Genomic DNA, 16,114 nt, shown 5'->3' on the forward strand with positions numbered 1-16,114 from the left:
AAACTTGGTGATAATACGTTCACTTCCCTCATCCAAGTCATTAATATATATTGTAAATAACTGAGGCCCTGATCCCTATGGCACTCCACTAGTAACAGGTTGCCATCCTGAAAATGCCCCCCTTAATCAACTCTCTGTCTTCTATTAGTTAGCCAATCCTCTATCCATGCTAATATACTACCCCCAATACCATGGGCTCTTATCTTATTAAATAGCCTTATTTATGTGCGGTACCTTATCAAATGCCTTTTGGAAATACAAATATATTACATCTACTGGTTCCCCTTTATCTTTCCTGCTTGTTACCTCCTCAAAGAATTCTAATAAATTTGTCAGGCATGATTTCCCCTTCATGAAGCCATGCTGACTAGGCTTAATTAGATTCTGTTATTCTAAATGCTTTGCTATAACAACCTTTATAATAGATTCTAATATTTTTCCAATGACAGATGTTAATCTAACTGGCCTACAGTTACCTGTTTTTTGTCTCCCTCCCTTTTTGAATAAGGGTGTTACATTGGCAGTTCTCCAATCCTCTGGAACTTTTCCAGAATCTAAGGATTATTGGAAGATTACTACCAGTGCATCCACGATCTCTGTAGCTACTTCCTTTAATATCCTAGGATGCAACCTATCAGATCCAGGGTGCTTTTCAGCCTTCAGCCCCAATAATTTACCTAGTACTTTCTCCTCTAGTGATAGTTATTGTATTTATTTCCTCCCCCTCTTTTGCCCCTTGATTATTTAGTATTGGAATGCTATTAGTGTCTTCTACCATGAAGACTGAAGCAAAGTATTTATTCAACTCCTCCGCCATTTCCTGGTTCCTGATTATTTCCCCAGCCTCATTCTGTAAGGAGCCTATGTTCACTTTGGTCTTCCTCTTCCTTTTTATATATTTAAAGAAGCTCTTACTGTCCGTTTTTATATTACTCGCTAGTTTACCTTCAAAGTTTATTTTCTCCCTTTTTATTATTTTTTGGTCATCTTTTGTTGGTTTTTAAAACTTTCCCAATCCTCTGGCTTTCCACTATTCTTGGCCACAATGTATGTATTTTCTTTTAATTTGATACTATCCTTAACTTCCTTGGTTAACCATAGATGGTTTATCCCCATCCTTGAATCCTTCTTCCTCACTCTTTGTTGTGAGTTATGAACCATTTTCTTAAATGTCTGCCATTGTTCATCAGCCGTTGTTTCTGCTAAAATCGTATCCCAATCCACTACAACCAACTCTGACCTCGTTCCTTTGTAAGTACCCTTATTTAAGTTTAGCACAACTGTTTCCAACCCAAGTTTCTCACTCTCAAACTGAATGCTAAATTCTACCATATTACGGTCATTGTTTCCTAGGGTAACCATTACTCTTGAGATCATTTATTAAACCTGCCTCATTACTCATTACCAGATCCAAAATAGCCTGATCCCTGGTTGGATCCACAACATATTATTCTAGGAAACTGTTCCGAATACACACTATGAATCGTTGCTCGTGGTTACCTCTGCCAATTTGATTTTCCCAATCTACTTGAAGATTAAAGTCACCTATGATTAATGCACTGCCTTTTTTTACATGCTCTCATTATCTTTTGATTTATTTTCTGTCCTACAGTATAGCTACTGTTTGAGGGCCTATAGACCACTCCCACTAGTGGCTTCTTCCCGCTTGTTATTTCTTACCTCCACCCATATGGATTCTACATCTTCTGACCCAAGATCCTTTCTTGCTATTGTACTTATTCCATCTTGTACTAGCAAGGCTCCCCACCACCTTTTCCCTCCTGCCTGTCCTTTCGAAAAGTCTCACAACCCTGAATATTTAGTTCCCAGCTTTGATCTCCTTGTAACCACGTCTTCGTAATGGTTATAAGATCATACCCGTTGAACTCTATTTGTGCCATTAATTCATTTATTTTATTCCAGATACGACATGCACTTAAGTAAAAAGCCATTAATTTTGCCTTTTTACCATTTTTCCCCCTTTGACCCTATTTGCTGTTGTTTTTTAATGTTTGCACATTCTGTCCCTTCCTGTCACACTCTAGGTATCATTATCTGAATAGCTACCCTGCAAGGCTGCCATATCCTTTTGCTTTGTAAGTTACGTATCCCCTTTCCAGAATCCCACCCCCCCCAACACACACACACACACCCTTCTGTTTAGTTTAAAGCCCTCTCTACGGTCCTAGTTATTCAGTTCGTTAGGACACTGGTCCAAGCACGGTTCAAGTGAAGCCCATCCCACAGGAATAGCTCCCTTCTACCCCAATACTGGTGCCAGTGCCCCATGAACTGAAACCCATTCCTCCCACACCAATCTTTGAGCAATGCATTTAACTCCTTGACTTTATTTACCCTATGCCAGTTTGCCCGTGGCTCAGGTAGTAATCCCGAGATTATCACCTTGGAGGCTCTACTTTTTAATTTAGCTCCAACTGTTCAAATTCTTTCAGCAGAACCTCCTCTCTAGTCCCATCAATGTCATTGGTACCAGTATGGATGACGACAACTGGATCCCTCCCCTCCCGCCCCATGTTCCTTTCCAGCCCTGAGGAGATGTCCTTAGCCCTAGCACCGGGCAGGAAACACAGCCTTTGGGACTCACGCTCATGGCTGCAGAGAACAGTATCTATCCCCTTAATTATACTGTCCCCTACCACTACTACATTCCTATTTCCTCCCCGCTCTTGAATGGCTCCCTATACCATGGTGCCGTGGTCAGTTCGCTCATCCTCCCTGCAGTCCCCGCTCTCAACCACACTTGTAACTGTTGGACAGTTACAGGGGGCCAAGGCTCCTCAAATGGGTCCCCAAACCTGCTTCACCTGCAGTCATGCCCTCCTGTCCCTGATCACAGACCAAATTTGATTTGCCTAATCTGAGGGGTGTGTCCAGGTAACCTTCCCCCTCCCTGATGTGGTGCAATGTCTGCAGCTCAGACGCCAGCTCCTTAACTCGGATCCAAAGTTCCTCGAGCTGCAAGCGGCCGGTGCAGATGTGTTTGCCCTGGATCGCTTTGGTGTCCAGCAGCTTGTGGTTCTCTCTCTCCCACCCCCCCACCATCGATATTGTATTTTATTCAAATTATTAATTAATTACTCTAGTATCCTCGCTCTTGACACTTTATTAGAATTATATTTTATATACACCAGTATTGATCTTATACTTAACAAGCTATCTATAAGAAAAAAAGATTAGAGACCTAAACACAAACTAAAGACCTTAGTTTTACTTTAAAGACTAGAAATACTCACCAATCCTACTCGCCAATCTGCTGCTTTCCGTGCTCTTTTCTCTCTCGCACTCTTTAATGGTATTTCACACTTCTCACACTGTGTTAAAGGCTGCACTCCTTTTACTCTCTCACTGTTAAAGGTCACATTGCTCTCACGCTGTCTCTCTGCTCATGGCCCCGCTGCTCCTCTCTCTCACTGTTAAAGGCCCTACTGCTTCTCACACACTCTCTCGCTGTAAATGGCCCCACTGCTTTTCTCAAGCGGTCTGGCTGTAAAAAGAAAAGGCTTATAAGATTGGTTGCAGGAATGTTACGTGGATAGTTTGGAGAAGCTAGCGTTGTTCCCCTTAGAGCAGAGAAAGTTGAGGAAATTTGATAGAGGTGCTCAAAAGTATGAGGGCTCTGGACAGAGTAGATCAAAAGAAACGGTTCCTATTGGCAGAAGAGCAGAAAACCAGAGGACGATAATTTAAGGTGAATGGCAAAAAAATTAAGTCAATTTAAAAGTTGAAATGAGGATTAGCTTTTTTTAATGAGGCGAGCGGTTAGGATCTGGAATGCACCTGAAAAGGCGGTGGAGACAGATTCAGTCGTGGCCTTCAAAAGAGAATTGGATATGGAACTGAAGGGAAGAATTTGCAGAATTATGGAGAAGGGGCAGGGGAGTGGGACCAGCTAAATTGTCCTTGCTGAGAGCTGGCAAGGACTTAATAGACCAAATGACTTCTGTTCTGTAACTATTCTACGACTCAATTCTATGATTTTTGGGTTTTAAGGAAAAGCAAAGGGAGGAAAATAAACTTTGTCCCAACTTTTCTAGATATGGTTTAATGACTTGCTAAATCTATGAATAGCATTCAGCTAGCTTCTGGCTGAGACTCGGTCAATGATGAGACCACTATCTTTCAATTTCTGGAATTACAGAAGGATCAACTACATAAAATTAGAAACAGTTTGTTTACAGAACCAGTCTCATTTTAGAATTTGAAACAAATATCTATCTAACTATTGTTTTAATCCAGTAGTTTGAGCGCATGTTTTATTCCATTTATTCAAAACTAGCTACCTGGCTGTCGCTACAGAGAAATCGGGATATCACAAACCAAAAACGTCTGCTCTCTGAAAATAAAAGAAGTTTTTAACTGACTTGGGCAACCCTACTAGAAATTGATGGAGGATGCTAAGAATTGTAATATTGCACAAGTGAATTTGCATCAATTCCTTTCATTTTTATCACATCCCGAACGCATAGTGTTGGTTTACTAATGTGTTTCAGAAAAGAGAAACTGTCACTCCACCCAGTCAGGCCTCCATGTGATTCCAGCCCTGCTCTATGTGGTTGACCCCCTATAGCTCTCAGGATAACTAGTGGATTGCTGGTGTCACCCACATCCTGATTACAAATAAGTTTTTTTAATGAAAAACCGAAGAGATCGGAGTTTAGATCCCTGTTGCATACCACTATCTGCATCTCACTAATCTGAAGAACATCTGTTTAGCCTTATTCTTAGGTTATGGATTCAACACCCTAATGAAATGCTGCATTAGATAGTGCTGCTTAGACTGTAGGTTGCATTGAAGAACAGTGGTAAAGAAAGCCATGGGGAGTAGGGCAGCAGGCATGGAATTTGTCCCGTTTAGAAATTTCCTGGGAACAGCACTTCTTTAACTAGCAAATTAGTTAGATAAATATTTGTTTCAGACTCTGAAATGAGACTCGTTCTAGAAGCAAAGTGTTTCTAGTTTTATGTAATTGATCTTTCTGTAATTCCAGAAAATATTAATGTTTGAAGTATGCAAACTCAAAATATAAACTCCAATCTTTCCCTTTTTGACAGATTATACCGACTTGGCAATGAGCACAGTGACACAGACGCAGGCCATTCAGTACTCAGGATCTTTCATGCTATTGGCACAACACCTCCAAACTCTTGCAGGTTTGTATATAACTCTGCTTATTTTCTTCTGCCCCTCCACTGCCTTGAAGCTGCTAACTTCTAGCCGATGGCCACCTTCCCTTACCTTGCATTATCGACCCTTTTTCTCTCAAGTCTGGATGGTGGACATCACCAATCATTCAGTTGGAGTGTGAGAATGCGGGGAAGCTTCATGGTTTTGGGATTTGCGCTAGGACTTTTTCACTTGCCATTGTTTGAAAAATTAATTGTAGGTGGCAATGCCAAGCCCATCCATGATTGCACAGAGAACATTCACATGTGCATTTTCCAGTGGGTTACTGGGTTCCAATCAAAGGCAGGAACCAATTTTCACTTCATTTTTTTTCCCGGGGTCAGAAGTGCTGTGATCAGTTGTAGCTCTTTGATTGCTGCCCTCCTTAGATAATTACCTCAACATAGATAGGGATCTAAGTGGGATATTCTGCTCCCTATGTCTCACCACCACACCATTTTACTTACTCAGCCAACAAGGAAGCAAATTTCTTTATTTCAAGGACTATTGCTTCTGTCAGAGTTGACTCCTTGTGTTACTGTATCTGGATAGGACTTGGTTGAACAAATCAGATTGACTTAAAATATTAATTTACAATATCTTAGAGTTCTAAACACTGTATGTATCTAGAGATTAGTACTTCAGTTCTAATCGTTGCCTTTGAAAGAAGAATTGTAAGCATTCTAATTGAATAACTTTTTACCTTTCAGATACTGTGGAAGAAATAGAAGTTCAAGAAAAGCCAGCACTGAGAGTCTTCAAAGCTATCACAGTGGTTCAGGAGCCAGGCATGGTTGTGCTGGAGGTGAGCTTATTGCATAATCTGTTTTTCCAATATTTTTTCTCCCTTGTTTCAAATAATTAAGAAAGAAAAAAAAACAAATTTGTATTTATAAAGTGTTTTTCATAACCACAGGCTGTCTCAAAGCACCTTACAGCCAATTAAGCACTTTTGAAGCATTATTGCTATTGTAATGTAGGAAAAGAAGCAGCCAACGCTCACAGCAAATCCCAACAAACCAGAAAAGCTGTTTTTGTGATGGTGATTGAGGGATAAATATTGGCCAGGACATGGGGATAACTCCTCTGCTCTTCTTCAAAATAGTGCATGGGATCCTTTACATCCACTTGAAAAGTCATACGGGGCTTCAGTTTAATTTGCCATCTGGAATTCAGCACCTTCTGATATTTCAGCACTCCCTCAGTGCTGCATTAAATTGTCAGCCTTGATTTTTTTTTTATATAAGACCTGGAGTGAGACTTGAACCTGGAACCTTGTGACTGAGAGGCTGTAGTCCTACTAACTGAGCTAGAGTTGACACTTAAGGTATGGTATTAGCCATGGGAGAAAGAAAAAAACTTCAATCAACGTAGAACTTTTCATATCATTGCAATATCCCAAAGTGCTTCACAACTAATAAATTAGTTTTGAAGTGTAGTCACTATTGCTGTCTTAAGTAACTATGGCAGCAGAACTGCACAAAGCAAGGCTCCACAAAAAAGAGCTAAATGATCAGTTAACCTATTTTGATGGTGTTAACCGAGAGATAAGAGAACACCTCTGCTCCTTAGCAAATGGTTAAAATGGATCTTTTCCACCACCTAAGCAGGCAGGGGGGATTAATTTTAAGATCTCATCCAAAACAAGCACTTCTGGCAATATGGAATTCCCTCAGTACTCTACTGAGGTGTGAGCCTAAATTATGTGCTCAATCTGGGAACCCAGACTTTCTGACTTAGAATCATAGAAAGTTTACAGCACAGAAAGTGGCCACTTGGGCCATCAAGTTCGCGCTGGCCAAGAAACGAACCACTCAGCCTAATCCCACTTTCCAGCATTTGGTCCGTGGCCTTGCAGGTTACGGCACTTGAGGTGCATATTCAGGCATCTTTTAGATGAGTTGAGGTTTCTGCCTCTGCCCCCCACCCCCCACCTCGTCCTTTTAGGCAGAGAATTCCAGACCCCACATAACCCTCTGGATAAAAACATTTTCCCTCATCTCACCTCTAATCTTTCCACCAATCACAATCTATAACAAAAATAAAAATACCTGGAAAAAACTCAGCAGGTTGGCAGCATCTGCGGAGAGTAACACAGTTAACATTTCAAGTCCGTATGACTCTTCAACAGAACTAAGTAAAAATAGAAAAGAGGTGAAATATAAGCTGGTTTAAGGTTGGGGTAGAGCTGGACTTTTATCACTTTAAATCTATGTCCCCTAGTCACTGACCTTTTTGCTAAACTAAACAGGCCCTTCCTACCCACTCTTATAGGTGATCAACTTATAGTTGAACCAGGCTAACACTTGTCAATACAACCCTCCCATCAGTAGTCATCATGGAGTTATGGTTTATCACTAGTTCCACATATGTTGTTTCTTTTTCAGATGACTCTGCACTATTTTGTTCATATTCATTTCTGATAACTTTGAATAATATTCTTGTCTTTTTCTAGGTAATTGCAAATTGGGATACAGGGTAATTTGAGGAACAAAGGGACCTTGGTGTGTGTGTGTGTCCATAGATCTCTGAAGGCAGAATGGCATGTTAGTGGGGTGGTGAAAAAGGCATTTGGGACACTTGCCTTTATCAGTCGAGGCATAGATTACAAAAGTAGGGAGGTCATGTTGGAGTTGTATAGAATCTTGGTGAGGCCACAGCTGGAGTAGTGTGTGCAGTTCTGGTCGCCACATTATAGGAAGGATGTGTTTGCACTGGAGGGGGTGCAGAGGAGATTCACCAGGATGTTGCCTGGAATGAAACATTTAAGTTATGAAGAGAGGTTGGATAGACTTGGGTTGTTTTCGTTGGAGCAGAGAAGACTGAGGGGCGACCTGATCGAGGTGTACAAGATTATGAGGGGCATGGACAGGGTGGATAGGGAGCAGCTGTTCCCTTTAGTTGAAGGGTCAGTCACGAGGGGACATATGTTCAAGACGAGGGGCAAGAGGTTTGGGGGATGTGAGGAAAAACTTTTTTACCCAGAGGGTGGTGACGGTCTAGAATGCACTGCCTGGGAGGGTGGTGGAGGCGAGTTGCCTCACATCCTTTAAAAAGTACCTGGATGAGCACTTGGCATGTCATAACATTCAAGGCTGTGGGCCAAGTGCTGGTAAATGGGATTATGTAGGTAGGTCAGGTGTTCCTCACGTGTCAATGCAGACTCTGTACTGTGTGATTCTGAGATTTTTCCACTATATTTTATTCAGTAATCTGTGACTGACGGGGTCAAGTTAGTAAACCACAGCACGATTAAAAGAAAGGGATTCGATACTTCAGTAAAGTAGTCTATATAAAACCTTTTATTTCTTCTTCACAGTGGGTGGCAAATCCATTAAATGACATGTATGCAGACGCAGTTATGACAGTAATTCTGGAAGTGCAGTCAAACCCTAAAGCACAAAAAGGTGTGTCCATTTTCATAGCTTCTTCATATATTGTCTTGTTTTTTAAACCAATTTTCTTCCCTCTGTTGCTGAAAGCACCAATTTACTGAGGTATGAGTTCATGGATGCTGGTAACCTTTCAGTACCTTGGCCAAGTAGTTAGTCGTTCTTCATGTATAAGCCTGAACATTGAGTTTTGGCAGATTATTCATCCATGAAAGTTATTATAATCTGAACCTGATTGCTGAACATCAAAAACACACTTTTCAACAGGGTCACTGGATGGCAGTCAGGAACAGGAAACCTAGTTAATTTTTCTTTTCATTTTTAGTTACCGAGGTCTGTTATGGTACCCCAAACAGCTAACTTAGCTGAAATCTTATGTCTCAGAACAGACCACGAGTTAAATCTCGAGACCTTTAGGTCTCTGTGCTTTAATATATTACATGCCTCTTCCCTTTCTCCTATCCAAGAGGGAAGCTTTGTTGTATCAACAAATATAAGGCTATTGCTGATTATGCTTAACTGTATTCTAATTGGGTCCTATAAAGGATACATTCATGGTATTGCATCGTATTAGGCAAGCAATTCAACCATCTAAGGGATATGTAGCAGCCTAGTGTCTGCATTCTGAAGTATGCAACAGAGAAAATAAATTGATTTTTCATCAATTCACTCTGCAGAATTAAATCACTCTTAGTACTAAATAAATGGAAGTGTGTATTTTTGAACATGTTTATTGGTAATTGTGTTGTATTTTTTAAATCTGTATTGTAGATGCTTCTTAATTATAATAGAACTATATGCCATATCAACCAAAAATAAGTCATTATTTCACAATTAGTATTTCTGATGTACACCTTATTTTATTTAATAAATAGACTGTTAGATAGTAAAATATTTCTTTTTTCTCTAGTTGTACAGCAAAGTACAAACAAAAAATTTGACAAGGAAACATATGCAAAGAGGCTGGAGATTATGCTTGAGTAAGTTGCTTCATTTTGTTTGAATCCTAGTGCCTAAAAAAAGTATTTCTCATTTAGTCATTCTTTGTAGCTGAGAACACACCATATATTGAAAGCATTAGTTTATTTTTCTCTGCATCATTGCAGCCTTTTCACTTCTCTCCCACCCAATTGCACAAATGCATTGTTCCACAGGGTCCCATACCTCTCCCAATGCCATCATTAAGAGTTTTAGTAGCTCCAGGTGACCCTGCCTCAGAATTCCCTGCTTTTGGAGAAGTAATTAGCCTTTACTCCTCAGAAAAGATGGCTGAAATCAAATTTGTTCAGTGAATAAGCAGATTAGGCATAAACCTTCCACATCATAAGAACAAACAAATTCACACAAACTTATAGTTGTACTGATTGAACTAATAATTTAAATAAATTGACGATTGTTAAAATATTTGATTGTGTACTAAATCATCCTCCTAAACAAACCAAAATAGATTTCATCATACAATTAAAACAGCCAGTTGATAATTCTTCCACCTTTTCTTTTTATGTGGTTGTTTTCTTCACTCCCCTGCAGCAAGACCTGGACAATATCCAGGCTTGGGCTGACAAGTGGCAAGTAACATTCATGCCACACAAGTGTCAGGCAATGACCATCTCCAACAAGAGAGAATCTAACCATTGCCCCTTGATATTCAATGGCATTACCATCGCTGAATCCCCCACTATTACCATCTTGGGGATTACCACTGACCAGAAACTGAACTGGTAGCCACATAAATACTGTGGCTACAAGAGCAGGTCAGAGGCTAGGAATCCTGTGGCGAGTAACTCACCTCCTGACTCCCCAAAGCATGTCCACCATCTACAAGATACAAGTCAGGAGTTTGATGGAATGCTCGCCATTTGCCTGGATGAATGCAGCTCCAACAACACTTAAGAAACTTGACACCATCCAGGACGAACAGCCTGCTTGATTGGCACCCCTTCCACAAACATTCACTCTCTACACTACTGATGAATAGTGGCAGCAGTCTGTGCCATCTACAAGATGCACTGAGAAACTCACCAAGGCTCCTTTGACAGCAGCACTTTCCAAAACCATGACCACTACCATCTGGAAGGACAAGGGCAGCAGATGGATGGGAACACCACCACCTGGAAGTTTCCCTCCAAGCCACTCACCATCCTGACTTGCAGATATATTGCCATTACTTCACTGTTGCTGGGCCAAAATCATGGAAGTCCCTCCCTAACAGCACTGTGGCTGTACCTACACCACAGGGATTGCAGCAATTCAAGAAGGCAGCTCACCCTAAGTCACCTGGACCTGATGGGTTGCATCCTAGATATTAAAGGAAATAGCTGCAGAGATAGTGGATGCACTGGTAGTAATCTTCCAATAATCCTTAGATTCTGGAAAAGTTCCAGAGGATTAGAAAACTGCCAATGTAACACCCTTATTCAAAAGGGATGGAGACAAAAAACAGGTAACTGTAGGCCAGTTAGTTTCACATATGTCATTGGAAAAATGTTGGAGTCTATTATAAAGGATGTAATAGCATAACATTTAGAAATGCATAATATAATCAAGCAGAGTCAGCATGGCTTCATGAAGGGGAAATCATGCCTGACAAATTTATTAGAATTATTTGACGAGGTAACAAGTAGGATAGATAAAGGGGAACCAGTGGTTGTAATATATTTGGATTTCCAAAAGGCGTTCGATAAAGTACCATACTTAATAAGACAAGAGCCCACGGTGTTGGGGGTAGTATATTAGCATGGATAAAGGACTGGCCAACTAATAGAAGGCAGAGAGTTGGGATACAGGAGGCATTTTCAGAATGGCAACCTGTAACTAGTGGAGTGCCACAGGGATCAGTGCTGGAGCCACAATTATTTTCAATATAAATGACTTGGATGAGGGAAATGAATGTACTGTTGCCAAGTTTGCGAATGACATAAAAATAGGTGGGAAAGCAAGTGCTGAGGATGATAGAGCCGACAGAGGAATATAGACAGATTAAGTGAAAGGGCAAAAACGTGGCAGATGGAATATAATGCGGGAAAAGTGTGAGGCTATGCACTTTGGCAGGAAGAATAAAGTAGCTGCATACTTTTTAAATGGAGAAAGACTGAAGAAAGCTGCAGCGCAGAGGGATTTCGGGTTCCTGGTGCATGAATCCCAAAAAGCTAACATACAAGTCCAGCAGGTAATAGGTAAGGCAAATGGAATATTGGCCTTTATTTCAAAGGAATGGAGTATAAAAGTAGGGAAGTCTTGTTAAAACTATACAAGGCAATAGCTACTATGAATATTGTGAACAGTTTTGTTCCCCTTATGTAAGGAAAGATGTCCTGGCATTGGAGGCAGTCCAGAGAAGGTTCACTAGGTTGATCCCAGGTATGGAGGGATTTCCTTATGAGGAGAGGTTGAGTAGATTGGGCCTGTACTCATTGGAGTTTAGAAGAATGAGAGGCGACCTTATTGAAACATATAAGGATAGATGCTGAGAGGTTGTTTCCCCTTGTGAGAGAGTCTAGGACCAGAGGGCATAATCTCAGAGTAAGGGGTCGCCCATTTAAGCCAGGTGAGGAGGAATTTCTTCTCTCAGGGTAGTGAATGTTTGGAATTCTTTACCGCAGAGGGCTGTAGAGGCTGGATCGTTAAGTAAATACAAGGCTGAGATAGATGTTTTTAATCAGTATGGGAATCAAGAGTTATGGGAAAAGGGCAGAAAAGTGGAATTGAGGATTATCAGATTAGCCATGATCTCATTGAATGGCGGAGCAGACTCAATGGGCCGAATGGCCTATTTCTGTTCCTAAGTCTTATGGTCTTCTCACAGGTAATTAGGAATGGGCAATAAATGCTGGCCTAACCAGTGACACCCACATCCTGTAAATGAATAAAAAATATGCAGGGATTATTTTGCATTGTGTAGAATTTTTAATCTGAATGTTGTACTCATATACTTTTAATATAAAGCACTTTAACAACATTCCCTCTAATGGTTTTTGTTGTGTTTGGACTATTAATTTAAGTATGCAGGCTCTTTTAAATATTTTGCATAGCCATGAGCATGCAGCTTAAAGGGGCCAACTTGGCCTATTTGGAAACTTCCTGCAACTTAGAAGGAGCATTACACACTGGCCAGGTGATGTTAACGTGGCCCTTATTTTGGAACGAATCAGATTCAGGGGCGCCAGCAAGTGGCTCCAAAAGAAATCTCCCCAGTCAACATACTTTATTGTCCTGGAAGTATGTTTGTAAGTTTCCGAGCTGTGTGGAATTCTTCCATTGTCACATTGAAACCCAACATCCAATGCAGCTGATGAATGTTTTCTTTGTTCCATACCAGGGAAAGTACTACTACTCCTTTTGCATTTGCTCTGCCCCTACCCAACACCCCACCCCCCAACTTCCTGCAGTGATGGTTTATCTTTGGCATGGGTGTGAATTTTTCATGCTTTAGTCTCATTACATACACCTTTCTGATAAATACAACCTTATCTAAAACTGAGTACAACAAAATCACATAGGGAGTAGCAAATAATATCAACCTTTTCTAACTGAAAGGAATGAATATTGTCAATATTGTTGCTGAATTCAACATTATTGTTGTCTTAACTATGGTATATATGTTCTTTTGTGACAGATTTAGCAGATGCAAATGGGATTGAGAACAAAGCAAGGACCCCAGTTGTGATAGTTGTGTCTTTTCTCTTCAGCCCTTTTAAAAATGTCATTTACCTACAAAATTAATTTTTTTTTTCCCTTTCAGAGATATGTTTGGACAAGAATGTGTGACTAAATCGAAAACTGGCAATACTCTCTCTGTAACAGTTGACGGCAAGGCAGCAAATATTTCTCTGGATACACGGGCAAGTATTCACCACTTTCCTGACTGGATCAGACAATTGCTAATGAGCAAGATGAGAGAAACTTTTTGTTTTCTTTTCATGTTACTAAACTCTTTCCCTACCCTCCTTCGGTTAGCCTTTATGGGGTTGGGTTAAGATACGAATTGACTTCAAAAAAACTACCTTCACTGAGTCAAGGGTTAACTAACAGAGAGCTCAGAGGACTGCAATGATGAATGATTAATAAATTTTCAACAAAATGAATTGCGTGTGGAAACCTACATTTCCAATCCCTTAATTGTACCACAGTATTCTATATTAGAATACGGTATAAATGATTATTTTTGTGTACAATAGATCCCATTACCTTTTCTCAATCTTAATTTAGCAGTATCTTCGTTATATTTTTAACAGTGGTTTGTATACCACTCAGATCTAATGTAATTGTATCACTAATTATATGCAGGTGTTTAAGTGAAATAATTTAAAGAACACTAATAGACTGAAACCTCCTCTCTATGTACAGAATGTGCTAAGTAAAATGAGCTCAGTCACTCTAAAATCATTTCCATAAAATCAATAGCACAAAATCGCCAGTAATTCAGCATTAATTGGACAACCATGCTGGGCAAAGGATAGACTGCTGGGTGAATAATGCAGCTGTAAGCTTTAATTAAATGGATCTGTAGCATCTTGTCTGTGCTGGGGTTGCAATTAAAGCACATTATTGAATGCTGCTGGGGAGCTTTACACTGACTTTTTTGCTGTTTCTAATTACCTTGATGAGCACAAACATTTAAAAGAATTTTTCAAAGATTATTAAGGATTAATTTTTAAAAATCAACTCGATCTTCCTAATTTTGCATGCCATTTGTTCGGTTTGGAGTCATAATTTACACATCTCTTTTAAAGTTTTCCTAATTCTATTCATGTTTATTTTCCCACAGATGGTTGTGTGTGAAGAGGGCAGTGTGGAGGATGAACCACTTCGAGAAATGGTAGAAGTGGCAGTGCAGCGGCTTTATGAAACAATACACCCAGCATTGTCTTGAAATTGTGATGAACAGTGGTAAATGTGAACAGTGCTCTACTTGTGTCTTCAGATTATAGGATGTAGTGTTTTAATCACATCCTCTGTTTTTGTTCTGCTAAACCCATAAGTAAATGCTGCAAATGATTTGATCTAGTTCTTTTTATTCATTCATGGAATGTGTATGTCACTGGCAAGGCCAGTATTTATTGCCTAGGCCTCATTACTCTTGAGAAGGTGATGGTGAGCAGTCTTCTTGAACCACTGCAATCCTCACAATGAAGGTAGGTCCACGGTACTGTTATGACTGGAGTCCAGGATTTTAGCCGAGCGACAATGAAGGAACACTGATATAGTTTGAAGTCAGCATGGTGTGAGACTTGGAGTTTGGAAAATGTGAATTTTGTGGTAACCTTCAAACAACTTAAAAACTTTTAGAAATACACCAGTATCTGTTTTATAGAAAAAACTGGTTAATTACATCCTTTAGGCTTAAATTGCATTATTGGTGACTTTGCAGTGATGCATTATTGTTTTCCTGAAAAAACACACTTTACTGTCAGTCTTGAGTGGTAAGATGGTAAATAACAAATGGCACAGTCTTAGCAAATTAGTACTGTGGTGTTTGTTACGTGCATAACAAGATGGAAACAGGTCTGTTTTTAAAAATTACTTGCGTTTCTACAAAAATAAATATTTTTAACAAAATTGAATATTTTTGTCATGAACTATCCTTGTAAAACTGTACACTGCAGTGTTTTTTTTATTTAGAATACAAAATATTGCTGGCATGCATTACAGCTTGGTTCATATAGGATTGGGGATTTGTTTTCTAAAAGAAAACTTATGGGAATGGTGTTCCTTACCAGGTATTTTCTTTCACTAAGTTTAATATTCACAACATGCAACAACAGAAAATCTTGTATGGCCTTAGTTACTAAGTGTTACATCAATAGGAATGTACAATATTCGTTGTGAATAGAAATATAGTAACAAGAATTTTTAGAAGAAAATAAACTACGGTCCATCTAGTTTCCCTCCTAACCTCCTGGTAATTGCATGTTAGTGACTAATCAACTAGTCTATAGTAATTGCATGTTAGTGACTAATCAACTAGTCTATAATAGAATAAAAGCAAAATACTGCGCATGCTGGAAATCTGAACTAAAAACAGTGTTGGAAATATTCAGCAAATCTGACAGCGTCTGTGAAGTGATTTCTTCAGAATCCGTAGTCCATAATAGATCCAGGTTTGAGGCAAGGAAAACTCCAGTGGTGGAAAGCTTTGGGAATCACGGCAAAAGTCATTTGTTCATCCGAAACATGTTACTCTCACGTGTCTTGTTAGGTCTCAAGTTACTCCTGTATTGTATCCCTAAACATTTTTGAAAGAAAAACAATGGGACAATAAACTTCTGGAATCTTGTGTTCATTGTATTCTAATACTGCTCCTCTACATAAAAAAGTAACTATCTTGTTCCAAATATGTTTAAAAACAGCGGGATAATCTGTGATGTGATGGACAGTTTATCATACTTGAGGGTCTTAGTGTTGACCTAAGGTAGGTTAGAAGTGAGGGTGGTTTTATTTTAATATAGAGCCGATCAATCGGGGATGTAAACCAGGCTGAAGGGGCAGCCTCTGGTCCAGAGGTCACTGGGCGGGCTCTGTGTCTGCGGCGGGCGGA

General features: G+C 39.8%; 2 protein-coding genes across 4 annotated transcripts in view; one reads left to right on the top strand and one right to left on the bottom strand.

Annotated features, from left to right (window-relative positions):
- The window catches only part of cpsf3 (cleavage and polyadenylation specific factor 3), a 32,777-nt gene extending 18,203 nt beyond the window's left edge, over window positions 1-14,574 (top strand). For both annotated transcript variants that reach the window (XM_041188020.1, XM_041188021.1), the window contains 6 exons: window positions 5,074-5,172; window positions 5,896-5,990; window positions 8,505-8,592; window positions 9,488-9,557; window positions 13,319-13,418; window positions 14,345-14,574. In XM_041188020.1, the coding sequence (XP_041043954.1) occupies window positions 5,074-5,172; window positions 5,896-5,990; window positions 8,505-8,592; window positions 9,488-9,557; window positions 13,319-13,418; window positions 14,345-14,449 (557 nt within the window). In that variant the 3' untranslated portion in view covers window positions 14,450-14,574. The remainder of the gene's footprint in view (window positions 1-5,073; window positions 5,173-5,895; window positions 5,991-8,504; window positions 8,593-9,487; window positions 9,558-13,318; window positions 13,419-14,344) is intronic.
- Window positions 14,575-15,221: 647 nt separating this feature from the next.
- The window catches only part of adam17b (ADAM metallopeptidase domain 17b), a 109,394-nt gene continuing 108,501 nt past the window's right edge, over window positions 15,222-16,114 (bottom strand). For both annotated transcript variants that reach the window (XR_005943033.1, XM_041188018.1), the window contains one exon: window positions 15,222-15,802. The gene's annotated coding sequence lies outside the window, so the exon portion shown is untranslated. The remainder of the gene's footprint in view (window positions 15,803-16,114) is intronic.

This window comes from Carcharodon carcharias, chromosome 5 (genome assembly GCF_017639515.1).
Source record: "Carcharodon carcharias isolate sCarCar2 chromosome 5, sCarCar2.pri, whole genome shotgun sequence".
In the NCBI taxonomy this organism is placed as follows: domain Eukaryota; kingdom Metazoa; phylum Chordata; class Chondrichthyes; order Lamniformes; family Lamnidae; genus Carcharodon; species Carcharodon carcharias.